Raw genomic sequence first — 27,945 nt, 5'->3', positions numbered from 1 at the left:
CCAAAAAAAAATGGTAATTAACATCAAAGATTCTATTATAGTAAGGATATTACTTGGTATCAATCAATTGAATGACAATTTTACGAGTAAAATGATATTTGTTGAATTACAAAAGTTTGAAAAAAAACTTGATTGAATTTATTCATGCGAATCAAGTTTGTTTAGTTTAGTTATAGTAATCATCGATCATAACAATGTATTATTATTGTCAAAAAACATTCCTTTGTCGGGTAAAAAACAAAATTTTAATCATTTTTTTACTTATTCATAATGTTCATCTTGTTTTATAAATGCTCGATTTATATCATTTTTATTTTGTAATGTATTTATATAGATATTAATTTTTTTCAAACAATGCCAATAATAAATGAAACCAAATAGGCCGATAATTATACCAACAACAGTTGTTGTTTCACCTGTAAAAAATTAGCAACAACAAAAAATGGTTAATTAAAAAGATTTGTTGAATCCAATTAGAAAACAAACCGCTCCATTTGATAATTCTTTTGCCCAAATAAACACCACTATTACTCCAATCGCTTGTAAAACGTACACGTTGTAAAATCATTAATAAACCACCAATAACGACAAGAAGAATTCCTAGATAATTTTGTAAAAAGATGCATTTTTTCAAAAATTAATTCAAATATCATCAACAATAACAAACCAATTATAGTGATTGCAACCGAAATATATGCATGCATAAACCATTTGAATTGTTTTTCGGATCGATGTTTTTCAATTTGACCACCACCATCATCATTATCATCAATATTTTTTGATTCGGTTAATGGATTTTTTGTCATATCATCATCATTATCATCATCATCGTCGGTATCATTTTGATAAACATGATGTTCCGTTTTAATTTCGGACATTTTTTTATTTTTCCCGTTATAAATTGAATGAAAAATTGCAAATTTTTTTTTCGTTCGTTGCAATCATAAAACCAATAACATTAACAATCAAGAAATCATCACCAAAATTATGGTCGTCGTCATGGAACAATGTTAGAAAAACAAACAAACAAAAATTACAACCGATATTATCTTGTTGATGGTGATAATCATTTGGTTACCTAGAGACCACCATCAAGATATGTGTCAATATCAATATGAAAAACCATATGAAAAATTATCAATAAACAAACAAAACAATTTTATCCACATCAGCAAATAACCAAAATCCATATAAAGCCAAATCAATTTCAAAGAAAAAAAAAAAATGTTTATTTTAACATCATTCAATTGAACATTTCAAAACATGGATATTCATTTATGTTCATGTTGTAATAATAATCGATCGATTATCCAAATTATTTGTTGTTGTTGTTGTTGTCGTTGATAAAATCCGTGGTTGATAATGTGGTTTTATTCGATGATTTGATTGTTGTTGTTGTTGTTGTTGTTGTTGATTGTTATTATTAAACAGAATATAATTGGATAAATGTTCATTAAATGAATCGATTGTACGTGTTACACGGCTATAAATAAAACTACCGATTATGGCAAATAATGCACCTGTTGTTAAAGCGGACAGAATAATTATTTATTTAATCATCATTATAAAAACATTTATTTTTAAAAAAAGAAACATTACCCGAACAAATGAAATAAAGTTCATATGGTATATGATGAAATGCACGTGTATTTGCTGCAACAAGACGTACATATTTAATAAATGCTGTCCAATAACCAATAAGTAAACATAATAATCCTGAATCATCGGTGGATGGAATCAACAGAAATTAAGAATTAAGAAAAAAAATGATTGAAAAGATGAAAAATCGAAATCATACCGAATGCTATTACAATCACTGAAATATATAATAATTTGAACCAAATTGTCCATTTATTATGTTGATTGTACATTATTTTATTTTTCTCTTCTTTTGCACTTAATCAAAAAAATCGACAAACAGCATAGAATGATGGCAAGAATCAAAATGAAAATTCAAAAACAAAAAATTGGAACAAACCAAACGAAATGACAAACAGAAAAATATGGCCAACCCAGACAAAAAAAAACAACCAAACTAACTAACTTTGATCAAACTGTCAAACTTAATACGGACCATATGGATAACCAACAACAATAATCAACAAAACGTGTTGGTCAACTGGTGGCTATCAACTATCAATGGGGAATAAGATGGGGAATAAAACGTGTTAATTGATCTCATATGTTTTATTGTTTGTTTCCCTTTGTTCAATTTTGATCATCCACATTTGCAAACAACAAACAAAAAAAACCGAGGAGTGTCAAACAGAAATTGACAAACAACAACAACAAAAAAATGCAATCTTCTTTCTGACCATCTGGATTGTATTTTTTGTGGGTAATATGTTTGGCAAACAAACATTCTAGATATATTGGCAACAACAAAAAAAAAAACATGATCATAAGCGGAACCAAAAATGAAATGTTGAAAATGTTCAACATTGAGAGAAAAACATTGATTGGATTACATTTCGATCAAAAAATTCATCATCATCATCATCATCAATCGTTAAAGAATCGATCAATCGATTATATTAATCAAATGTTAAATAACATTTACTACTTGAATAACAACAACAAAAACTGACAATCATATTAATGATAACTGTATTCCAATTATTATTATCATCGTTCAACCAACCAACAAAAAAAAACGAGGAAACATCGAAAAAGAAACAATAATCAACCGTGATGATCAAATTTGATTGAGAAAAGATCGACTTACAAAATCGATTGATCGATTTCGATCGAACAAAAAAATGAAAAGATTCGATTCGTGAAACGAGACAAAAAAAATCAGTTTAGTTCATTCAGGGTAATCACTTGATGATGATAATAAGAGAAGCAAGAAAAAACGACATACAATTAGAATGTCATTGAATGAATGAATGAATAATTTTTTTTCCTGACAACAACAACAACAAAATGAAGATGGATGTTGTTTTCTTGGATGGAAAACACTATGTTATTATCATGTTATCTATACACCCGATACACACATTCACGGTCAAATATTCAAAAATTGGATTCATTCCATCAAGCAAAAAAACAAAAACAAATTCTACTCAATCTTATTATGTAACAAGAAAAAAAGATGGTACAGGAACCGAAAAAAAAAGAAAAACATTGCCAAAACAACAACAACAAAAATTGTTAATGATTTGAATTCGATTGACAAGGAATATATCCAAGGCCATCAGTTAGTCAGTCAGACGGTTGTTGTTGTTTTACATTTTGTTGTAATGTTTTTCAAATCTAATGTAAAATTGATTATTATGTTGAATGTCAAAGATTTTTGTTTTTTGTTTTTCTTTTTTCTTAAATGTTTCCAAATACACATACACAAACAAATTCAAATCATTTTGTTAGGGTATCATCCAACATCATGTATTTTGATGATGAATAACCGAAAATAGGAGAAAAGACAAAATAAAATATTAACCGGTTATTATTTATTACACACACACGCACGCACATCATTTACCGATCCTTCGGTTAATGATAATAAAATAAAATAAAAAACAATCGTATTATTATTATCGTGATATTCGGGTTATCTATTTTATTATCATTTTTTCGGTTTGATTCAATTTGATTCAATTCAAAGATTATCATTATTGAAAATGATGATGAAAAGATTAATTTTTCCATGAAGGAACCCTTACAACAACAACAACCATAAAATTCAATACTTTTGGCTATTATCCAAAACGAAACAATACGAAAAAAAACAATAAAAAAACAAAACAAAACAATGCAATTTGATTCATAACGTTTTAGAAGAAAAAAAAACAGACAGTAAAACATTGAAAAATGACAATAGAATCTTTGAAATTCAATTTTTCAATCTAATCATATGATGAAATTGATCATCATCATCATCATTTGATTCCTATGGAGTTTGTTGATGATGATTGAATTGAATAAATGTTTTTTTTTGTTTTGTTTTTTGTTTAAAAAAAACAGAATCCGTTCAATCATTATCATTCACAAAATGATCATTATCATCATTATTTTGTTTTTTGTTTTTTTTTGTTTTCTTTGGTGAGAACAAAATATCAAGAGTTTAAACATTGAAACCGAATAACAACAGCAACAAGAAAACAAAACAATGACCCTTATGACCAATTATATGGTGGTGGTGATTGTGTGTTTTCCCATCTATTTTGAATAATACAAATCTCATTATCTAACAACAACAACAACCGTAATGTTGTTGATAAGAAAGAATCACATTTCATTGAAACATAATGAAAACAAATGAAAACAAAAAAAAAACTTTTTTAAACCGAAAAAATCCTTACTCTGAAAAAAGGGGTAAAAACATGATGATCATCATGGTAATTTTTGTCAAAAAAACAATCATAAAATTATTAAAATGATTATCGTATCAGGAGAAGATTTCGCAGCTATTTTTTTTCAAAACAAAAAACATTACCTATTCGAATGAAATTTAAAATATTCGGAATCAATTGATCAATTTTTTCCCATGTAGAAAAACAAAACAAAACAAAAAAATTTGATTAGTTTCCGTATCCCAAAATCCAACTATGACCATTATTATTATCGTCTACAATGGATGAACAAAGGTGGATAATAATAAAGATAAATCTTTCATTTCATTCATATTTAATTTCAAAAACAAAAACAAAAAAATTAAGAAAATTTATGAAATTAAAAACACAATCCAAAAAACATAAACAGGAATTATTTTCATTCGTTCGTTCATTCGTTATCTCATTACATTCATTCTATTCTCTTTTTTTCCCAGTGTTTTCTGACAAAACAAATAAAATTCTGTCGTAAATCAGAATCATTCATTAAATGTCAAAAAACGTTGTTGTTTTCTTTAATCTCTCATTTCGTCATTCATTTCATTCAAAGAAATTAAAGTCAAAAAACAAAAGGATAAATCATATTAAACTTTTCAACAAAAAAAAAAATTCTTGTTTTTTTCTTGCTCAACCAACAAAAAAAAATTGCCATCAAATCCAAACGGGAAAAATTCTACACTGAAAAAAATAACACTCGAATTCCAACATGCATGACATGAACAAACATTGAAAACAAAAATCAATTCATCCAAAAATGTAATCAATGTCAAATGTGATTTTCAATCATTCAAATTCTACATTCAAATTGTATACGAACTAAACAGGAAAAAAAACAAAAAACAAAACAAACAACTTGAATGATAATGATGGTCGATGATTTATCACCATCATTATCATGGTTAACTCATCGTTAGAAATGGACAAAAAAAATAAACAACATCTTTAGAAATATGAATAGCATACATTTATTATTATGGATTTTTTTTTCTTCAATTCTTTCCAATCCTTCAATAGTTATCATTTCTGTTTTGTTTTGTTTGATAAAAAAAATTCAAACAAATCTAACTGAAGAGTGTTAAAATATATTGAAAACGAATACCAACCCAAAATGGATGATAATGGAAATTGAAAAAAAACAACAATTTATGTGAGAACTTTGTAAAGAAGAAAATGAATTTGGAAATTTTTTTTTCTTCGCCTTTAAAAGATCATATAGATCGATCAATAATGATTTTTAACAAAAACCAAAAAAAGACAAATCAAACAAATGTTTATCAGTGTTTGTACGGTCAATGAATAAAACCAGGTAAACACAACCTGATGGTTATGTAATACACAAAAAAAACACAGGATTTTCTTTTTTTGTACAGAAAAGTTGTTCGTTTGGTTTTTTCTTTTACTAAAAGAATAATGATGATGATCATATCACCTCCTTCTTTTATTTTTTCTCATTTCATTCGAAAAAACTTTTTCGGTTAGTTTCATTTTTTGAATATAAATATCGGCCATGAAAATGACATTGGAAAATATTTTGTTCATTTGAAATTTTGTTAAATGTTTCGAACAACAATCATCAACAGCATTCCCAAAAATGGAATATTTAAATCAATGAAAATCTTTGCTTCGTAATTTCAATGGTTTTTTTGTTCATCAAACATGACGAGAATAGTAGAAAATTTCAATAATGATGATGATGCGGATGATGATGATGTTGAACAAATTAGTTTTTCATCATCATCATCATCTTATCACCATCACCATCATCAATATCGTGACTTTGATTTTCCATATAAATCTCATTCACAACATATGGCTATTATATTATCTTGTTTGATAACATTTTTGATAAGTTTATTTGCCATTTCATTGACATTATTATGGATGTTAAACAACAATTTAAATCAATCGACAACAATCACTACAACATTAAATAATGAACCAGAAATATTAATAACATCATCATCATCATCAACATCTATGTTAATATTGAAAGATAATCTTTTCAAAAATTCCAATAAAAATGGTCATATTATTCGAATAAATCTTCATGATAATGATATTATTTTTGATAATCAACATTTTGATGAAAAAATTCCTAATACCAATAATCGCCGCCATAATAAACTTCAACGAAATTCAACATCTTTATATTCGGAACAAAATTTGAATGAAATTTTAATCGAAAAATTTCCCATAAATCATCTAATGAATTTGAATAATTTTCAATTTATCAAAAAAAACTCTAATCGTTGCCAAAATCTTTCTCAATTATCATCAACCGAATCGAATAGTTTTTTAAATCTAGTCATTATTATTCATTCGGCTGTACAGAATTTTCATCATCGTCAAATTATTCGTGAAACTTGGGGAAAAATTCAAACAATTGATTTCAATGATCATAATCATCGACAACAAAAAGCCAATATTATTTATGTGTTCATATTAGGAGCTACAAATTCATCTCAACTACAAAATCATTTGAATGAAGAATTTGAAAATTATCATGATTTAGTTCAATCAAATTTTATTGATCATTATCAAAATTTAACTTATAAACATGTTGCAAGTCTTCGTTGGGCAATCGAATATTGTTATCATGTTGATTTTATTATCAAAATTGATGATGATGCTTATTTAAATTTATATACTGTGATAGAATCATTGATTAATTATAAAAATCATCTAATTACCGATCAAAATATTTTACGAGCAAAAAATCTACTTGCATGTAGTGTATTTCCTTCGAATACAAAACCTAAACGTCATGGAAAATGGTCATTATCATTGGAATCATATCCCGATAAAACATTTCCATCATATTGTTCTGGTGTTGGTTATGTTATAACACCGGATTTAGCATTTGATTTATTTGAAGCAGCACAAAATGCTCATACTTTTATACCGTATATCAGTATCGATGATGTTTATATAACAGGGTTATTAATGGAAACTTTACAGCCATCAATTCAACCAGTGCCATTAAATTCATTATATGTTTATAATGTACAAAAACTTCGTAAATGGTTACGAAATTCGGATGATATTGTTTGTCCAAATCCATATTGGATCGGTGATATTGGAAATGAATCGAATCGTGAACAATTAATAAAAAAATTATGGCAAAAAACTAAAATTGCATGGCAAAATAGACATCGTTGTAATTAGAATATGAGCTTAAATTTTATTGTTTTATTTAAAAAAAAATTTAACATTAAAAAAGAATAAAAAATAAAAAATTCAAATATTATTCAATAAACGTAACAATGGTTTTGGATTGTATGGAAATAGATTTTTTTCATAAAGTTTTTGAATTTTTTGTTCAAGTTCTTTGAACATTTGAACGATTGATGAAAACAATTGTAATAATGGAAATTGTTTTCGATGAAATGATAAAATTCTAAGATAAGCAATAAGAAATTGTAAAACGATGGATGCCGTTTCTTGATCCGTCAACAACATATCTAATATTACAGATGAATCATTGTATATGGATTTAGTTATAAAATGTTCAAAAAGTTTATGAATTAGAAATTCACTTTCATTATTATTGATTTTCGTAGTCGAATAAAGTAACAATATATGATTGAACATTTCAAACAATTCCGAATCTTCAGTTATAAATATTTCAATCAACCATTTGATTGGAAAATTTTCATTCTGTAAATCAATATTTTCAATTCTGGATTTTAATAGATTAAGATGATTGAATAAAAATCTATAGCATTCTTGCTTGTCAGAATCCTGGATGGAAAGAATTTTTAAAACTAATAGAATGTAACACCGGATTAGTGGACAATCATAATGAAATTCTAAATCCAATGATGACGATGATGAAAGTGGTAAAATAAGAATGTTGCCGGCAAAATCATGTGCTTGGCTAAAGAATTTCCGATACGATATCAATAAAAGATTCGAATGAATCCAATGATTTTTTAACCTATCAATCACTCGAGGTATGTGTTGGTTGTAATTGTTGGTAACAATAAATGAAGAAAATTTCAACAATTCATATGCAAAACATCTTCGATCAACATTATGATAATATAATTCCAATATCGATTCTAATTGTTGATCCAAAATTTGATAATCATCATTTTGTTTTGGATGTATGAATATTGTTTCAAGTATTTTCATCAAACATTTTACACTATAACAAAGACATTGATTTTCATCGACTAATTCGATAGAATGATGAAAACTTTTCCATAAATAACTTTGATTATTTAATTTTGTGATAAGAATTTTATGAATAATTTCTTTTCCATCAAATTCTTCTGCATCATCATTATCAAATACAGTGTTTAAAAGTTTAAATAAAATTTCATGATAAACAATAGGATTTAATAATGATGAAATAATATTAGTTTGACATAAAAGTTCAATCCAAATTTTTTCAAATTCTTCATTAGTAATGGATAATAATTTCTCTTTTAAAATTTCAATATTCCAATATTGAAGAAATATTTTTGTTTCATCATCATTATTATCATCATCATTGTTTACAATAAAAATTGATAAAAGTTTAGCCAATGAATTGGAACAATCAATGGAATTATAATAATGTTGAATCTTTCGGCCTAATGACATGACATGACATTATCTGAATCTTTTAAATTGAAAAAAGAAAAGAAATTTAATGATTTTATTTTACCTTTAAAAATAAAGATATTTAAAATATACTCACCTCATGAAATGAAATGTTTACACGAGCGAAACGATTGTTTTGAACGTAACATTCATTCGAATCTTTTTTGATACATAAAACTCAACACCCCCGAAAAAAAAACATTGATTTGTGTGTCGCTCAAATGTGTTTACATGTCATTTTTTTTTTTTGTAACCAACCTGTTCCATAAATTGTATTTTATAATATTGTCCATTTTTTCCTATAATTTGGTGAGAAATTTATTGATTTATTTAAATTCGTTCTAAATTTCAAATCTTTTCAAATGAACAGAGTATCTTTGATTGGAAAAAAAAACATCGTTTTTGCCATATGTAACATTCCTTATCATCGACGGTTAACCAAAGTTTTTTCAAAATTGATATTGTCATCGTCATCGGGTAAATCGGTTTTTTTTGTTTGTTGTCAACTTTTTTTCATTGTCATTGTTGGTTATTGTACACAAAGAGAGAAAGAGAGAAAAAACTCGCCCATTCATCGAACCATTATACCACCACAAAAGCCAAAACAACCAGTTGATTTTTATCATTTTATTTTCAAATCTTTCATTCAAAATCTATTTTAAAAAAACTCGCACAGTGTGTATGTGTTTTGTGGCAAAGTCATTCAATATAATCGGTTATAAAAATTTATCATTTATCATCATCATCATCATTCCGGCAGCGATAGGAGAAAAACAACAAAATCTACTTTCGACATTTTATGTTGCAAATAATAATAATTCTCAATCGATAAATAAATCAACTCCCACCATCATTGATTTTTTTGTTTTTGTAGGGTTTTATATGAATTTGGTTTTCAAATAAATCAGAAAAAAAACTTTTGAATACCGGTGAAACTGATTTGTTGATTGGTGTTGAAGCTAATTCCATCAAGTTTAAAAACAGGAAAACCACGAATGAACATGATGACAGAAACGGAAGATCAAACAATGTCAGTCCCATCAAATCTGCAACAACAACCAGCCACATTGGAAACAACAAACAATTCCAATATGATTAATGTAAAAGTAAGTTTTTTGAACTTTAAAAACACATCGATAATGATGATTCCATAATGGAAATCATTATCGGGGAGTTACCAACAAAATCAGATATATAGAAAAATTCATAAACATTTTGAGTTTAAGTTTGATTGCTTTGATCATTATTAAAATGGATTTGGTTAAATTTTCAAAAAATGTTGATGAAAATGTTGTTAAGGTTTATACAATTTTTGGTTTCTCATTGTAAAATTATTCCAATTTGTTTTTTTCTTTTATTTTATAGCCACGAACAGAAACTATTGATCTTTCGGATACATCATTATTGGTGGACATATCGGATGCTCTTAGTGAACGTGATAAAGTTAAATTCACTGTCCATACAAAGGTTTTTTATAATGATAATGATAAAATTCTTCATTGAATAAAAATTGAAATTTATTTTCATTACAGACAACATTACCTGAATTTAAAAAGAATGAATTTTCAGTGGTTAGACAACATGAAGAATTTATTTGGCTACACAATAGTTTGGTTGAAAATGAAGATTATGCCGGTTATATAATACCACCAGCACCACCACGTCCAGATTTTGATGCATCAAGAGAAAAATTACAAAAATTAGGTGAAGGTGAAGGTACGATGACTAAGGAAGAATTCACCAAAATGAAACAAGAATTAGAAGCCGAATATTTAGCTACATTCAAAAAAACTGTTGCAATGCATGAAGTTTTTCTTCAACGTTTGGCCAATCATCCTTGTTTTCGTAATGATGCTAATTTTCGAATATTTTTGGAATACGAAAATGATGTAAGAATTGTTTAACGTTGAAATTTTTTCAATTGAAAACAAACATTTTTTAAAAAATCATTTATACAGCTAAGTGTAAGAGGAAAAAACAAAAAAGAACGTTTGGTTGGTTTGTTTTCGAATATTCGTTCATCGACTGATGGTTTAGTGTTGAACACAACACAAAAAGATATTGATGAATTTTTCGAAGGACAACGAGTTCAACTATCTGATTATTATAATGTTATCAAAAATCAAACCATCAAATCCGATGCTATGGTCAAATCACATAAAGGTTTGTTGTTTGAAAAAAAGGAAAATTACTTTGATGTTTTTTTATCCTTAGCCGTGGCCGATTCATATATCAAAATTGTAACACCATTAGTACAGATGGCTAATTCACCCGAATGTACACCAACGCCTGAATTGACAAAATTTTATCTACGTATTGCCGATGCATTAGAAAAGCTTCGTAAAACAGAAAATCGTGTTGCTTCGGATGAAGATTTAAAGCTATCCGATCTATATCGATATTATATGCGCGATACAGCAGCCGCTAAAGAATTATTAAATCGTCGTCTTCGATGTTTGGCAAATTATGAAACGGCTAATCGTAATTTGGAACGTGCACGTGCAAAAAATCGTGATGTACATCAGGCTGAAAATCAACAGCAACAAGCATGTGAAAAATTTGAAAACATTTCCAAATTAGCTAAACAAGAGCTAACTGATTTCAAAAAACGTCGTGTTGTTGCATTCAAAAAATATTTGGTCGAAATGTCCGAATTAGAGATCAAACATGCAAAGGTTTGTAAACATAAAATTTTTAAGAAAAATTATCTAAAAAATCATTATTTTTACAATTTAGTCGCAAGTCCAATTGATACGAAATTGTATTGCATCGCTTAACAATGATTGTACGAATGAAGAAAATTAAATGGTTAAGGATTTGATGTTGAGAGCAAAAGAAATTCTATTCAAAGTATATACCCCGTTGATCATGGAATAATGAATTGTACTCATTACAAGAAAAAAAATGTTAATTCTCATCATTATTATTTAAAAATTATGATACTTAGTCAAAAAAAAACTAACAACTTTTTTTTCTATTTTTCTACAAATTTTATTCTTTAAAATTTCCTATCAATTGTTCAGTTTTTTCCGGTTTTTTTTGGATAATAATGGTTATATCATTTTTTTTCAATGTTTTAAAAGAATTAAAAAAAATTTCAAATTAATAAATCAATCTTTTTTAGCAATCAAACCGTTCAGATTTGGTTGAAGTAATAATTCTACACAGGTTTCAATCAATTTTTGATGATCATTTTTGATTTTTTCCCAATCACTAAAAAAATTATTTAAAACATTATTAATGTTGGCAAAAACAAAACCACAATAAACATACCTTTCATCTGGTCGAGCTATAATTTCGGAATAATATTTAATTTTAGGTTCCGTACCACTTGTTCGTAAAGTAATGACAGAACCATTTTCAAAATAAAATGTTAACATATTATTCTGTGGTAATGTTGCTTTTTGATCATCAGTTTTCGAATCAAAACCACGAATAAGATCACGAACACGAATCACTTTGATTCCATTGATTTGTTTGATATACTAAAAATATTAGACAAATAATCATCGATGAAAAATATTGAACAAAACAAAAAAAAATTTTACACTAACCGAATTTGGGCCATCAATATTTGACATTCGATTGAAAATTTGTTCAATTTTATTATTATCATAGCAAAGATAATAGGAATTGAGACTATAATGAAAACCATATGTTTGATAAATTTCATTCAATTTATCTCGGAATGTTTTTCCATTCGAATGTAAATAAGCAGCTAATTGTAACATTGTAGCCATAGCTGAAATTCCATCTTTGTCATAAACATTTGTACCAACCTTATTAGCAAATGGAAAACAAATAAAACAAACATATAAATATTAGCCTTGTAAATAAATTAAATTTAACTACAAAAAAAGGAAAATAAAATTATCAGATACCATAAAACCGATTGCTTCTTCAAAACAAAGCAGAACTTGTTTTCCTTCTTTTTCCAAATCATAAGCAATATTAGCCATCCATTTAAAGCCTGTTAATGTTTCAATAAAATTGAATCCTTCTTTTTTAGAATATGTTTCCAAAATTTTTGATGAAACGGCCGATGAAATCATATAACAATCAGTTGTTTTTTTATTATCTTGTTTGGATAAACAAAATTCATTCCATATCCACCAGCCAAGTAATGCGCCAATTTCATTGCCATTAAAGATACGCCATTCATTATCATTCTGTTTTTCTCCCATACAAAATCGATCCGAATCAGGGTCAACAGCAAATATCAATGTACTTCCAGTTTGTTGTGCAGTCTTGTATGATTCATCCTTTATCATTGGAAAAGTTAAGTGATCAAAAAAATTTTAATTGAAACAATTAATTTATACTGATGATCTTGATTACTTACAAAAACACCTTGACCTTCTTCGGGATTGGGAAAATGAACGGTAGGAAATTCAGGATCAGGCATTTTCTGTGATTCAACTGGATAATGATTTTTGAAACCAAATTCTTCAAACATTTTGGCCATATAATCATGACCAACACCATGTAATGCTGTATATGTTATTTTAAGATCTGATTTTTTGACCAAATCAAGACGTGTTGAACATTTCATTAGTTGAAAATAATATTGTTGTGAAACTTGACGTAATGGATCGAATATTTGAATACCATCATAGTTAAAATCATTGGAAATGTTCCAAATTTCATTATTCCAAGGTTTTAGATTTGCCAATATTGAATTTTGTATGTTTTTATCGTGTGGTGATAAAATTTGTGCACCATTATTACCGTAAACTTTATAGCCATTATAAACTTTAGGATTATGTGATGATGTGATCATAATACCGGTCGAAGCATTCAATAATTTTGTTGCAAATGCTACGAATGGTGTTGGTACAACCTTGGAAAACAATGCCACTTTGAAACCGGTATGACGAAAAATATTCGTTGTTAGTCGAGCAAAATCATAAGAATTATGTCGGCCATCGAAACCTATTACAACCAATAATTCGGTAGCAGTAGTGGGCAATGTTTTTACATATTTAGCCAATCCTTGTGATGTTTGTATTATGACTAGTTTATTCAAACCATTGAAACCTGGTTCCATAATACCACGTATACCGGCCGTACCAAAACATTGTCGTTCAAGTAATAATTTCGATAAACGTTCAATTTCATTTGATTCGACCAATTTAGCAATCTCATACCAAGTTTGAACATCCTATTTTTGAATATAAATGACATAAGAAATTGAAAATAAAAAAAAACAACTAATCAAATTACCTTATCCCATTCAAGCCAATTGAGAACTTTTTCCTTTAATTCTGTAGGAAATTTTTCGATATTGGTTTTCATCGAATTGGTCAATTGATAATTCACCATTTTTATACAATATTTTTTTAAAAAATGAAAATGAAATTGGATTGTCAAAAACTTGTCAGAAGAAAAACTGTTTTTTTTTTTGGGAAAAAAAGAGAACAAAGTTGGTGATATTTATATATCAACAATATGAGAATTGGTTTAATTTGATGATAATAAAAAGACCACGCATTGAGCAAACAACAAATTATCAATTGAACGAAAAAAAAATTTATCTATTTGTCTTATTTGCCAATTCTACCTTTTTTTTCTAAGCTAACCATAAAAATGTCACCATCATTAATCGAATCAACGAGCAGTAAAATTATTTGCAAAATCAAATCGAATATTACACACAGTTATAAAATAAAATATCCAAAAAAACATCTTGCATTTTATTATTATTATTATTATTATATTTATGTCGAATCATATAATTATAAATTGAACAATACAATACCCATACATAAATTGTATTACATTTTACTGACTAAATTTGTTGTAATTAATTCAAAACATCATCACCATTTTTATTATAAATGTATATATCATTTATAAGGGGGAAAAAATATATATGTGTGGTCAGATTATCAGATAGGGATTTGCGGGTGTGTGTTTATAATCATAAACAATTGTATACAACATCCAAAAAGAGAAAAGAAAATGAAAATGAAAAAAATGGATAATAAGGATTCATATCATCAAAATACGATGATAATATGATGATGATACGGGATTTATTTGTGAAGAGAAAAAAAAGAAGAGCAAAAGAGAAAAAAATCAATCATTGACTAATGAGAAGAAAGAAAAAATTTATTCATTTTCTTCTGATTTAAAATATTATTTTTTTTTTTGGTTGAAAATTTGACATCCCTGATCACATCGATTGAATGAGGAAAAGAAAAAGATAAAGATCGCCAATAAGAAATGATGAAAGAAAAAGTGAATGGGAGAAAAAAAAGTGTGGCCCAAAAAAAAAAAGTAAAATCCGACAGACATTATATGAAATTAAAGAATGAAAAGATATCACAATTTGGTTTTGTTGTTGTTTCAATTCTTTTTTTTGGATTGGTTTTTTCGATCAATACAAAATTCAATGTTTATGTTTGCCCACACACACACACAACATTCATAGTGGTGGGCTATTATATGCTGTAAAACTTAATGAATGTGATAAATTGGATTTGGAAATTTTATCATTATGATGATGATGATGACGATGATGGTGATAATTATTATATCCATCATTATTGTTGTTGTTGTTGTTATTATTAAAATTTGTTGGATAAAATATTTGGCTCATTGCTTTTTTCGTTAATGTTGGGCCATAATGATAATGATGAGAATATGATGATGATGATGATACGTTGTTATTGTCCGATTGAATTTCAATGTTTACTTGATTATTTGGATTTTTATCAACAAAATTTACATCAGTATTTTTTCCGGAATCAGATTTTTCAAATTTTTCCTCATCAATTTCAATGGTTTTCGATTGTTTGGCCAAATTTTCTTTATCTTCACCATCAATCCGTGGTTGACCAACAACAAATGTGATAGGTTTTTGTTGTGGTAATTTTTTATTAGTATTTACATCAAGTTTGATTGTTTTGTTTGGATGTTGAAAATTTGGACAGCATGGTTTGTGCGATTTATGGCAAATATTGCAATAATTGTTAGATAAATATTCCATTGAACGAGATTCAAATTTGTTGAGAATAAGATTCACTGGCACCTGTACATTTTGAATTGCTGTTTCAGCTGGTACAGCCACTGATGATGTTTTAGTAGTCAGATTCGATTGTTTTTTGAAACTTTTATCATTTTCCAGAGAATCGTTTATGACATGAACTTCAACTGGCGATAATGATAATTGTGTTCCGTTATTATTTGTTGAAACGGAAAGAACATTAGTAGAAGCTTCTAGAAGTGATCCTGCATGTGCTTTTAAACTAGCATCATCGATCAATGATGGATTGGTATTGACTGATCGATCACCAAAACTTAATGTTACCGAAGATGAATCAGCATTCTGGCTGCTTAAACTGAAACGTTTGTTATTGGAATTAATATCGGTCAATGTTTCTAATTTCATTTGTGCACCATGTATATTTCCATGTTGATTATTGTTTCCATTATTGTTATTAATGTAATTGCTTGTTATACTTCCAGCACAGGCTGCAATCGATGAACTTTCACGATCCGGTTGTATATCAAGTACAACTCGATCTAAATGACTATTTGAACCAATACTTAAACTTGCTGACATTCCCAATGAAACGTCACCAATACTTGGATTAGTAACTGCTCGACCACTAAGAGCTGTATCTACGCTGACACCATCTGTTTAAATTGATTATAACATAATTAATAATTAAATAATAGCCATTCAATCAAAATTGAAAACGAACCTGGAGCTGGAATTTCATCTTCATCAAGTTCAATACGAACTCCGGACGAAGATGTAGAAACACCACAACCACCTGAACGGCAGAGAGAAATTGGAACCACTCCATAGACATAAGCTAACAATAATGGTACACCAATTCCAACGGCAACAGCGGCCAATATTGGCGAAACAAAAATTGAAGCCAAAACGCCAGTGGTTACAAACAAATTGCTTTTATGACGACTCATATGGTTTCGTTCAAAACGTGAATACAATTTACGACCAACCCATACAGGTATACCGATAATGATAGCCGGAACGGCTATACCAGCAATTAATGCGATACCAACTGGTGCTCCAACTAACATACCAAGTTGCCACATGATTTTCTTTTTTCGGCTCCATGGTTTTTTACCCCAAAATGTACAACCCGATGGTGAAAGATAATGTAAATCAGATATTTTCTGCATACAAAGCCAACAGAATTCAGTACCACAAACACTACATGTCATATGATTACAAGATCCATCATTCATCTTGATAATGAATACTTTACAACATGGACAAGGTTTTATATCTTCTCTTGGCACAAACGAATCCATCGATGTGGAAGCATGAGCTTGACTAAACAAATCATTAGCACGTGATGTAAATGTAACATTTGATTTGTTTGGATTTGGTGAACTAATAAATACTGATTTGCTACTGATAAAACCTCGTTGAGCACGTGCCTGATCACAAGTTTGACTTGGATGCCATTCCTGTTTACAATGATAACAGAATAATGTTTCACAACCAGGTCTTTCACATTTTAACATTGGACAACTGGCACAACCAGTAGCTATTACACAATAGTCACAATCAGGAGCCGGACACCATCTTACATCAGGATCGGTTATTAATGTTCGTCGAACCATAAATGATTCATATTTTTCAATGGCATTATGATCATTATGTAAAAGTGTTTTGATGTCATTTGGATGCATCAATTCTTGACATTGTAAACAAGTGATGTTAATTCGAGATTCATAGATTTCTATACGTAAATATTGTCGTAAACAATTAAAACAAGCTCGATGTTGGCATGTTATAAGCTCGGGAAATTGAAATAATGGCTGTTCTAAAAGACATATTGGACATTCATATGAATTTTGTTGTTTCATCGAATGACTAGTATTATTATTGTTGTTGTTGTTGTTCGAATGAAAGGGCCAATTATCAATCTTTTTCGGTGTCATTGTATTTCGTTTACGTCGTGAATCCATAGCACGATGTTCATTTGATGATTCGCTTGAATTCGAATGTAATGAAGGATTATGTCGAATATAACTCTATATTTATACAACAAAATAAAGTTGAATCAACAATTTTTATTATTATCAAAAACATACCTTATTTTCATTCACATCATTTGATGAATCTTTCAAAGTTTTTGATTTCGATGAAATTGTTGTTGTTGTTGTTGGTCCATTCGGTAGATTTGATCCAAAAAATAATCGCCGAAGACGAAATCCAATATTATGTTTTTTATTATTGTTACTTGTTGCATTATTATTATTATTTACGATATTAGTATTTCCACACAATGTTGATGATGATGTTTTTGTTTGTTGCTGTGGTTGCTGCTGTTGTTGTCGATGATTATCATTATTATTATTATTATTATTATTAGATGAACTTTGTGCCATTGTCACTGATGTTGAAGTACTATTATAATTATAATTATTATTATTATTATTACTATTGGCAAAAAGGCCATTATTTAATGATGAAGTTTCATTTTTGTTCAATGAAGATTTCATCATCATAATCGATTGTTGTTGCTGTTGATTATGATGATTATTATTTGGAACATTTCGTACCACTTCGATTACATTGGTTACAAGATTATCAACATGATGATTTCTATAATTATCGTTTTTTGACATTTTTTTTCTTTTCTTCTTCTTCTTTTCTTCACTTATCATTTATATATAAGAAACAACCAAAACCAAAAACAGAAACAAAATCAATAATATAAATTGAATTGTAATGATGTTTTTCGTTTATTTTCGATGTGAAAGTTTATGCTATTTAAACAACAAAAATGAAAATGAAAAAAAAACAAACATTAATTAATATATAATAATTAGGAGAGAGAAAAAAAATAATACACAATCAATTCATTGTGATTGATTCAAACATGAAATTTAAAAAACATTTTCGCATTTAATGTTGCATGAATGAATGAATGATAATGATGAACAGAAAAAAAAATCATTACGCGATCACAATCATTTATATTCGGTTGATTGATTCGTTTATTTCAAACTACTGTTGTGGTGTTTTGTTTTTTGTTCAGATCAAATTCCCAAACAAAAATTTTTTGTTTTAAACATTATTCCACATTTCGCATAATCCTTAAAATAAAATATTCAAACTCTCAAAATATTCTCTAGAAGTATTTTTTTTCACTGTTCATTCAAATTCCCTTCAACTTTTTCATCATCATCATAATCATCTCTCAACTCATACAGTAGTAGTTTTGTTTTTGAAAACACGTACAAATACCATTTCGGAACAACAAAAACATCAAAAACATTCATGTTAATGAATGAGACAAGAAAAAACAAAAACAAAAACAAATTCAAACTGAAAAATAAAGAAACTAGTTCAAGGTAAATCATGATAAATATATTATAGTTTGCAGAAAAAACATAACAAAACAAAACTACTTTATAAATAAAATGTTCCAACAATTATCATCATTATTATTGATGAATATCAAAAAAGAAAGAGAAATACGCAAGCAGTGTCGTCATCAATATCATTTTTTCTACACGTAAACACAACACTATTTTGAATCATTCATATGGCTTTAGGTATTTTTTATTTTTTTTGTTGAAATAATAATAAACACTTTTTTTCTACGAAGGAAACGAAAGGAAAAAAACTTTTAAGGAAAAAAAAATTAATATCATAATAATTTTCCTTCTGTTCAATAAATTTCAAATAAACGCACACATAATATATTACATTATTATGACTTTTAACATATTGCGGAAAGATTTAAAAAAAAAGTTTTCGGATTGTCATAAGTTGTTGGCCAAGCGAGAAATAATAATAAAACAAGTTTTCATCTATAACAAACAAACAACAATTAACAAAAATAATTATGATGATAATAATATCATTGTGATTAACGTTTTTAACATTTACCGTAACCGTATATGAACCAAAACGAATAAATAAAAATGAAAAGAGTATCAAATTAAAGAAATTTACTGAAATTTTTTCACTATGACAACAACAACAACGAACAATGGACATGTGTGTGTGTGTTATTGTGGATTCACATCCCAAACAATAAAGAATACAGCTGTGTAATGACAAAAATCAAATAAAAAAAATAATAATGAATAAATGACGTAAACAAATTCACACATTTGAAATAAAAAAAGACAAAAATGATAGAATCTAACCAAGAAAAATATTATTATCATCGTCGTCATCATTTTATGATGACGTTGTCCATCTTTTTTTCAAATAAACAATCATTATCAATGGCGGATATGAACAGAAAAAAAATGCAAAATCAAACTAGGAAGATTGTTCAACAAAAAATTGAATGAATGAATGAAAAAGCAAATTTGAAGAAAAAAACATTTTGATTATTGAATATTAACCGGGAATGGATTTTACTTTACATTTTTTTTGTTGTTGATTATCGATGATGGTTCAATTTTTGTGTGCATGAAAATAGTAACCAAACAACAACAAAAAACTTATTCAGATGTGATGGATAGTGAAAATGAAAATGAAAATGAATGACAAAAGTCACGAACAAATTGATGATGAACAATTGATTTAGTATGTATGTTTGATGTAATGACGACATCCATCCATCCATAATAATATGATGGATACATACAAATAACAATAACATCATCATCATCATCGACAACAAACATCAGGTACAGTTGGAACATGAGTAGTTGATGACAATCAATCGATACAAATCAACCAGCAAAAAAAAAGAAAAAAAAGATAATGTTAAAACATCATCATCATCAGCATTTTAAACATTAAATATATAATCGATTATAGAAATCGATAATACTTTTATTTGCTTTTTAGAAAATAAAATGCATCGAATCACATCATCATCATCATCATCAAAGATCGAAATCGAATCAATATTTTTTTTTTTGTTGTTGATCAAATTTCATCATCATCGGTGCAAATAATATTTGATGATGATGATGGCCAGAAAAAAGAAAAGTTACAACATTTACATCATTCATTCATTCATTCATTCATTGATTTTATACCTAATCTTTCATAATATAAATTCAATCATATGATGATCGATCAACATTCAATAGAGACAAATAAACAAACAAATAAATTCCATTGAGAAAACCTAAGAAGAAAACAAAAATTGAAAGAATCATATTCTAATTGAATGACCTAAGATTATTATTATTATTATTATGATTATCGAGAAGAATTAAGAATAAAAATTATTATTATTAAATAATGTCGATGGTATTATGTAATAAAGCGAAAAAATTCCAAGTAGCAGAAACATTTTCTATTTTCTTTGAATAAATATCATTAATAATGATGATGATAATGTTGATTCAATCCTATTTATAAATACAAACATTCAAAAGATTTATGCATGGATTTTTTTTCTTCTTCTGTTTTTGGACAAATATATTGATGATCACCTTAGACAAACAACAACAATAATAACAAAAATGGATACAAGGAACAAATTATCATTACATTTTCCGATCAACAACAACAACAAAAATATATTTCTCTTTTACATAATCATCATCATCATTATCGATAATCTATAAAGGTCATCATCAAAAAAATAAAATGACATAATAATTTGAGTAATAATTACAAATTTATTATTTGATTTTATCTTTTCTTTTTATAAATAAAAATAAAAATAAATAAATAAATAAATGTCAAAAAACGAAACAAAAAAAATCATTGAACAACGTATTTGACGTAAAAAGAAATAATAAATAAATAATCTATATGTACTGCGGTGTGGGGAAAAAAACCTTTACCTGTTTCCATAGAAAAAAAAAGACATCATTAATTTCTCTCTCACACTAAATGATGATGATAATAATTTTCATTCATTAATGTCCGAATCATTAAATTATCGATATATAATCATTATTATTATAATCAGTAAATGTGTTTCAATATCAAACATATCAAGGTAAACTCGTTTATTTTTTTCTCTCATTCAATCAACTAAAAAAAAACAAAATGATTCATTTTTTTCTTTCTTTCTTACATCAACAAGAAAGAGATTTGTATTAGTCATACATTTTTCTTTTTCTATCAGGAAGAAAAAACAAAACAAAACAAATAAACACTGATGATGATGAGGATTCTAATAGAAATCAATTGCTTTAGAAAACAAAAATAGAATGTTATGATTAACAAATCAAAGAAACAAAAAAAAACTGATAAAAAAGTAATAACAACAAATAAATTCCAATACAGTTAGCAAACATTTAGCCAAAAGTAATGAATCTCTCTATTTATAAATATTAGACATATAAGGCGAATCAATGTGTTTATTTCAATCAATAATTTAAAAAAAAACACCATCATAAACATTCAACAAAACAAAACAAAACAAACATATAACACACAAGGAAGTAGCCTTGAAGCCAAATATAAAAGTGAATTGTACAATAAACAGACACCCATACTAACACACACATATGATTTACGAAATAATTTCACAACCAACCAGACAACAACAACAACAACAACAAAATACGAAAAAAAATGAAAAGTTGAAAACGGAAATCTATTATTATTATTTATTAAATATATTTCAACCGCATAGTTGTTTGTGATGTATAATAAGTAAACAAAACAAACAAAATATCAAAATATCAAAATACCAAAATATCTATATGAAAATCATCACAAACAACTAAGTACACCACACACAAAAAAAAAAAGTAGAGAATAACAATTAAAATTTGATGATTTTGGAATAACATGGAAATCATCAAATCAATGAAACAGTAACAACATTGCTACAGATAAAATATTTACAGATTGCTGTTACCAAATCTAATTTCCAAAATAAATAAATGAATGAATCATCATCAAATATTAATCTGATTTGTTAATTAAAAAAAACCAACAACAACAACAACATTACCCAATAAATAATGATGATAATGTTTGATTTTTGTTTTTGTTTTTAACAGAAAAAAACGAGGTGACATATATTTAAAAACGAAAGCTAACCGTAATATAAAAACAATAAAAAAAAGAAAACCGTAATTAAAGCAAAAAAAAACTAAAACTAAAACTAATAATGTTCTTATTATATAAACTTCAAGTTCATGGCCGCCATCATAGAGATATTGAAGCATAGAGAAAGAGAAAAAGTGAGATCATTTCATATATACGATTTTCACATTCATAAAATAATGATGTGATATATTGATGATTTGTGGCGATTTATTGATTTTTATCACCTTCATTTTTATACCAATTTCATGATTATAAGGATAAATCTCAAATAATTTTATACGCGTATTCAGCAAAAAAAAAAAAATTTCTAAATAAACACAACACACATACACACGAGCCTTTTCTATAGACAAAAATAATCTTTGTGGCAAGTAATGATTTCCATCATCATCATCATCATCATCATCATCAGTATCAACAAATTTTATGTTGAAACATTTCGATGATATCATCATCATCATCAATTTTTTTTTATGATTCAAATTACTTATACACACTTTTTTTCTATAGGATGATAATCATCATTACATTACATTTATACAAATGGTTATATGAATTATCGATTATAAAATAAGACGGTTGTCTAATCATCCAAGTCTATTTTTTTTTTTTGCTTACCAACTAAATCTAAATTCACTTCATTTAAATCAAAAGAAGAAAAAAAAACGGAAATTCAAAGTTTATTTTTTCTCAAAATATCTATCGGTGTTTGTGTGTGTGTTTATCAAAAATATAAGATTCATTCATGATTCGAATGATCGAGAACTTGTGTAATAAATTATTTATTATGTGATTGATTAGTACAAAAAAAAATTAATCGATTTTCAATCAATCATCAATTTTTTTTTCATTTCATTTCATTGATAATCGATTTGATTTTTGTTTGTTCGAGTTCAATTTTTTCATTATCAACATCATATTGTAATGAAAAATTCTTTAGAAAACAAACAAAAAAAAATTTGTAACATTATAACGACAATGCACACACACACACACACATACAATGCAAGAAAATTGTTTTCGAAAATCAAATCAATTCTATAGGATTTGATTTTGTTAATGAAATTTATTCCCACGGGCAAAGAATCAACAGTAACAATAACAACAACAAAAATCATTCGAAAATTTACCTTGAAAAAATTCCGATGAAATGATTATTGTGAATCAACATTGATAAAGTAAATTTTCAACAAAAACAAAACTTTAAAACTACATTACCAAAGGGAAAAACAAACAAACAAACAAAATACAGATTAGAAGATGATCATTTGATTTTTGATTTTGCAAATCAGAATAGAATATTGTGAAATAGATGAAAAAGAAACTTTACAGAAAAAAAATTCTTAACAAATTTATTTACAACACAATTTCAACAATCTTGTGATTCTTTCGGTGCATATATCATCATCATCATCATCATTATTTAATGATGATGTTTTAGCAGCAATCGTTTGATGATGCAATAGAAAACATACAGAATATTTTTTCGTGTTGAGATTTTCTTTTCGTTCGGATTTTTTTTTGCTGCTGATGATGATGATGATGATAAGGATTACACGATTATAATACAAACAGTACAGCACAGCTCAGTACAATTATATCACAAACAAAAAACTAAATTTAAATTGTGTGTAGACAATTCACACGCTTTAAAATGATTCTCTCTCTCTCTCTCTCTTTTGATCTGTTACACTCTGCTTCTCACACCCAAAAACTTACGAAGAAGAAGAAGACGATGACAGAAATAACATAAGATTCTCAAATAGAAATTGAGAGAAAGAAACAAAAACAAAGACAAAATCGAAATAAGATACGAAAAATTTTGTTGTTTTTAAAAATGAAAAAAAAAATCGTCAACATTACCATTTACCAAATACAAAATGATTATTCAAAAATGTCTTATTGATTGAAATGTTTTTTCTTCTTTCAAACATACACACTGTGTATTTTGAGTGTAAAGTAAGTCGAATTGACGTCGAAAAAAGAAAGAAGAAATAATAATTTGAGCGCTTAAGACTTTAAGTTTATATGATGATGATGATGGGGTATATTTATATTGATGCTAAATTCAAAAAAAAGAAAGAAAATTATCATCATCAATAAACACAATTGTGGTGGATGGATGGATGGATGAATGAATGTTGGATGGATGATAAAAAGAAAAAGAAAAGAAAGAAAAAGCTCACAAAATACAAAATACAGAAAAAAAAAAACTAATCGCATTTACACAACAACACCATACAAAACAAAAAACGAACGAACGAATGAAAAACACAATTTTTTTCTTTTTAAGTTTTTGGTGGATTTTGATGACAAGTTTTTCTCTCGCTTTCTGTGTTTTTCACTTTGATTGTTTGAGTTTTTTCTTTCTCTCTCTGGCTCTCTCTATTTTCGATATATCAAAAAAATCTCTTGCTTGTTTGTGTGTGATGATAAAAGGATATCTGTTTATGCTTCGTATTCGTTTTTCTTTTCAGGATTCCATAACGACGACGACGCACAAAACAAGCATCATTTTATCTTCTTTCATTTTTGTTTTTCAAGACGCACTAACCATAAATACAAAATACACCTACACACACACATCACTTTTAAACACGAAACAACGAAAATACAGACGACGATTAAATGGATATATCCATTCATCCATCCATCCATGGATCACAAAACGATTTTTGGAACGATAATACCACTACCACTTATTATCATTTGATTTGGAATTTTAAATCCACATCGCTTTATGCTACTACCACTGAATAATTGGGAAAAAATCAAGAATGTTCTGCCATCTAATGGTCATTTTTTTAGATATTTTAATTTTGATTTTGAGAAAAAAAAATTTTAAATTTTTTAATTTAGATTTTTTTTAAATTGAAAAAATATTTTTCTTCGATAAAGATGATGTGATCAACACGCGTTTGTCTGATTGTAAGATTGTAATAACCGAAAATCGAAAAAAAACAGTAAAACAGAAAAGAACAAAAGTTGATATAAATTGAGCAAAACCAAAACAAAATCAAATAAAATTCAAATTCAAATTCAAATTCAAATTAATTAAATGTTTGGCATTGTTGACAATCTTTCATTTCATCACGATATTCTTCAATCTGTACAGTAAGCTCATAGATATCATAACGTGATTTTATTTCACGAATTGTTGCATTCAAAATATGTGTCGATTCTTTTCCTTTTTCTAAATGTATATGAATTTGATGAAAAGAAAATTAAATTAATCATAAATAAATGAAATAAACATCAAACATACCGATGGCCAAATGTGTAGATAATGCTGCTTTATCTAGACTTAATGACCATATACGTAGATTATGTACTTTTCTTACACCATCAATATTCAATAATGTACGTTGTACCTCTTTTATATCGATACCTTTTGGTATACCTTCCATTAATACATTCAATACATCTCTCATTATAGTCAATGTTGTTATCAATACAATTATCGAGAAGAAAAATGTACAAATTGGATCAATAATACGATAATCCGGATAAAAATAGATTACTAATGATGCAATCAATACACCAAGACTTTGAAAAAAATCACCCAATACATGAATAAATGCAGCACGAACATTAATATTTCCTTTTCCTTGATGATCAGAAGTTGAAAATCCATGACTATGATCATGTCCATGACCATTTTCCATACCACCACCATGTGAATGTCCATGTGGTATTCCACCACAGGTTAACGAACATCCCATTCTATTCCGAAAAAAAAAGAATAATTGTATCAATAGATTTGGCAAAAAAATAACGAACTTACACAATATTAACGACAACACCGATAGCAGCCGTAATAACCATAATTTCACTTTGAATTTCAAAATCATTTTCAACAATACGTTCGGTAGCAATATAGCATAATATACCGGTAACAACCCATATCATTAATATTGATGTTAATGCACCAATAACTTCAGCACGATGCCAACCAAAACTCATATTTTTTGATGCCGGTTTACTAGCCATCCAAATAGAAAATAATGATATCATAAAACTAGCAAAATCTGTTAATAAATGTGCTGCATCCGATGCAATAGCTAAACTATTTGCCCAAAGACCACCAGCAATTTCAATAGCCATAAATATTAAACATAATATCGATGCAAGAATCAAACGAAATCTTGCTTGTTCATCGATACGATTGTTTTCTTCATTATAAAAATGACAATGTGGTAGTTCATAATTTTGTCTAGCATTATCTTTGATACAGGTTACTTGACAACATAATTCTGAATCCAAACCATGTATACAATAAACAATTGAATCATTTTTCTTTTCCGATTCATCATTTGTTATTGAATTATATGATTTATTCGATGTATCAATTAATCTATTATTTTTTTCAAATGATAAATCAATTTTGGATAAAACTTTTTTTAAAAAGAATTTTCGTTTCTCTTTACTACTTACAAAAGAGATTCATTTTCGTCCTTTTTCAAATTATTTGATGACATTGTTACTTGAAAAAAAATAGTTTCTTGTCGATAATTAATTAATTAAAAAATTGTTGATAATTATAACAACGAATGAAACAAAAAAAGAACGAACGATTATTGGCGTTGATTAATAATGAATGAATGAGTGATTTTTTTTTCTTCTAAAGATAAAATGTTTGTCGATATTTGACCATTCACATCATCTCATTATCATAACTATTTGAAGAAGAAAACAAAAAACAAAGAAATGACATTTAAACTATAACATTGAATCAGTGGAGAAAAAATTTTTTCATGTTTGAAAATCATTCATTCATCATACCGAAATTGTAATGATCGATGATGAGAATGGTTAATATGAATTTTATTCATTTTTTCTTATTATCATCATCATTCAGAAAAAAACAGAGCTAAAAAATTAGGAAAAAACCAATCATAATTGATAGAAAATTTTAATTTTATCAAATCAAATCAAATCGAATATACAATTTTGTTTTGTTTGTTTGTTTCTCGATTAATAAATGAACATTCATTGTTATTAAATTTTGTTGTTGTTGTTGTTTCTGAACAAATGCAACAATATTTC

General features: G+C 27.2%; 8 protein-coding genes across 9 annotated transcripts; 2 read left to right on the top strand and 6 right to left on the bottom strand.

The window, feature by feature from the left end:
- Positions 1–222: 222 nt before the first annotated feature.
- On the bottom strand, positions 223–987 carry LOC113799254 (uncharacterized). The gene is made up of 3 exons (XM_027349859.2): positions 668–987; positions 487–600; positions 223–416 (listed from the first exon to the last, which is right to left on the bottom strand). The coding sequence occupies exons 1-3, from the start codon at positions 876–878 to the stop codon at positions 262–264; spliced, it is 480 nt and encodes a 159-aa protein (XP_027205660.2). The 5' UTR covers positions 879–987; the 3' UTR covers positions 223–261.
- A 95-nt stretch (positions 988–1,082) lies between these two features.
- LOC113799259 (uncharacterized) lies at positions 1,083–1,887 on the bottom strand. Its single transcript, XM_075820239.1, has 3 exons — positions 1,799–1,887; positions 1,600–1,716; positions 1,083–1,520 (listed from the first exon to the last, which is right to left on the bottom strand). The coding sequence occupies exons 1-3, from the start codon at positions 1,869–1,871 to the stop codon at positions 1,282–1,284; spliced, it is 429 nt and encodes a 142-aa protein (XP_075676354.1). The 5' UTR covers positions 1,872–1,887; the 3' UTR covers positions 1,083–1,281.
- Positions 1,888–5,863: 3,976 nt separating this feature from the next.
- On the top strand, positions 5,864–7,599 carry LOC113799235 (uncharacterized). Its single transcript, XM_027349838.2, has one exon. It carries the CDS (start codon positions 5,991–5,993, stop codon positions 7,497–7,499), a length of 1,509 nt encoding a protein of 502 aa, XP_027205639.2. The 5' UTR covers positions 5,864–5,990; the 3' UTR covers positions 7,500–7,599.
- On the bottom strand, positions 7,496–9,156 carry lin (protein lines homolog). Its single transcript, XM_075820472.1, has 2 exons — positions 9,019–9,156; positions 7,496–8,940 (listed from the first exon to the last, which is right to left on the bottom strand). The coding sequence occupies exon 2, from the start codon at positions 8,919–8,921 to the stop codon at positions 7,572–7,574; it is 1,350 nt and encodes a 449-aa protein (XP_075676587.1). The 5' UTR covers positions 8,922–8,940; positions 9,019–9,156; the 3' UTR covers positions 7,496–7,571.
- A 734-nt stretch (positions 9,157–9,890) lies between these two features.
- Snx6 (sorting nexin 6) lies at positions 9,891–12,035 on the top strand. The gene is made up of 6 exons (XM_027349836.2): positions 9,891–10,027; positions 10,287–10,388; positions 10,454–10,810; positions 10,880–11,084; positions 11,136–11,596; positions 11,658–12,035. Exons 1-6 carry the CDS (start codon positions 9,917–9,919, stop codon positions 11,724–11,726), a joined length of 1,305 nt encoding a protein of 434 aa, XP_027205637.2. The 5' UTR covers positions 9,891–9,916; the 3' UTR covers positions 11,727–12,035.
- Pgm2a (phosphoglucomutase 2) lies at positions 11,994–14,385 on the bottom strand. 2 transcript variants are annotated; one of them, XM_027349835.2, is made up of 6 exons: positions 14,145–14,379; positions 13,264–14,082; positions 12,803–13,183; positions 12,476–12,700; positions 12,195–12,406; positions 11,994–12,134 (listed from the first exon to the last, which is right to left on the bottom strand). In XM_027349835.2, the coding sequence occupies exons 1-6, from the start codon at positions 14,241–14,243 to the stop codon at positions 12,032–12,034; spliced, it is 1,839 nt and encodes a 612-aa protein (XP_027205636.2). In that variant the 5' UTR covers positions 14,244–14,379; the 3' UTR covers positions 11,994–12,031. The 2 variants fall into 2 exon arrangements, with proteins under 2 accessions (XP_027205636.2, XP_075676586.1); XM_075820471.1 differs by having other exon boundaries at positions 12,032–12,406; positions 14,145–14,385.
- Positions 14,386–14,578: 193 nt separating this feature from the next.
- LOC113799246 (uncharacterized) lies at positions 14,579–18,677 on the bottom strand. Its single transcript, XM_027349852.2, has 3 exons — positions 18,000–18,677; positions 16,631–17,939; positions 14,579–16,562 (listed from the first exon to the last, which is right to left on the bottom strand). Exons 1-3 carry the CDS (start codon positions 18,573–18,575, stop codon positions 15,349–15,351), a joined length of 3,099 nt encoding a protein of 1,032 aa, XP_027205653.2. The 5' UTR covers positions 18,576–18,677; the 3' UTR covers positions 14,579–15,348.
- Positions 18,678–25,894: 7,217 nt separating this feature from the next.
- LOC113799247 (proton-coupled zinc antiporter SLC30A2-like) lies at positions 25,895–27,479 on the bottom strand. The gene is made up of 4 exons (XM_075820243.1): positions 27,334–27,479; positions 26,684–27,253; positions 26,165–26,622; positions 25,895–26,092 (listed from the first exon to the last, which is right to left on the bottom strand). Exons 1-4 carry the CDS (start codon positions 27,375–27,377, stop codon positions 25,950–25,952), a joined length of 1,215 nt encoding a protein of 404 aa, XP_075676358.1. The 5' UTR covers positions 27,378–27,479; the 3' UTR covers positions 25,895–25,949.
- Between the last annotated feature and the right edge of the window lie 466 nt (positions 27,480–27,945).

Source organism: Dermatophagoides pteronyssinus, unplaced genomic scaffold (assembly GCF_027571235.1).
Source record: "Dermatophagoides pteronyssinus isolate colony J.1.1.1.1 unplaced genomic scaffold, Derpt_VIB-CSIC_2022.12 sq0006, whole genome shotgun sequence".
NCBI classification, from domain to species: domain Eukaryota; kingdom Metazoa; phylum Arthropoda; class Arachnida; order Sarcoptiformes; family Pyroglyphidae; genus Dermatophagoides; species Dermatophagoides pteronyssinus.
The sequence above is the reverse complement of the archived record's forward strand: the minus strand, read 5'-3'. Positions and strand labels throughout refer to the sequence as shown.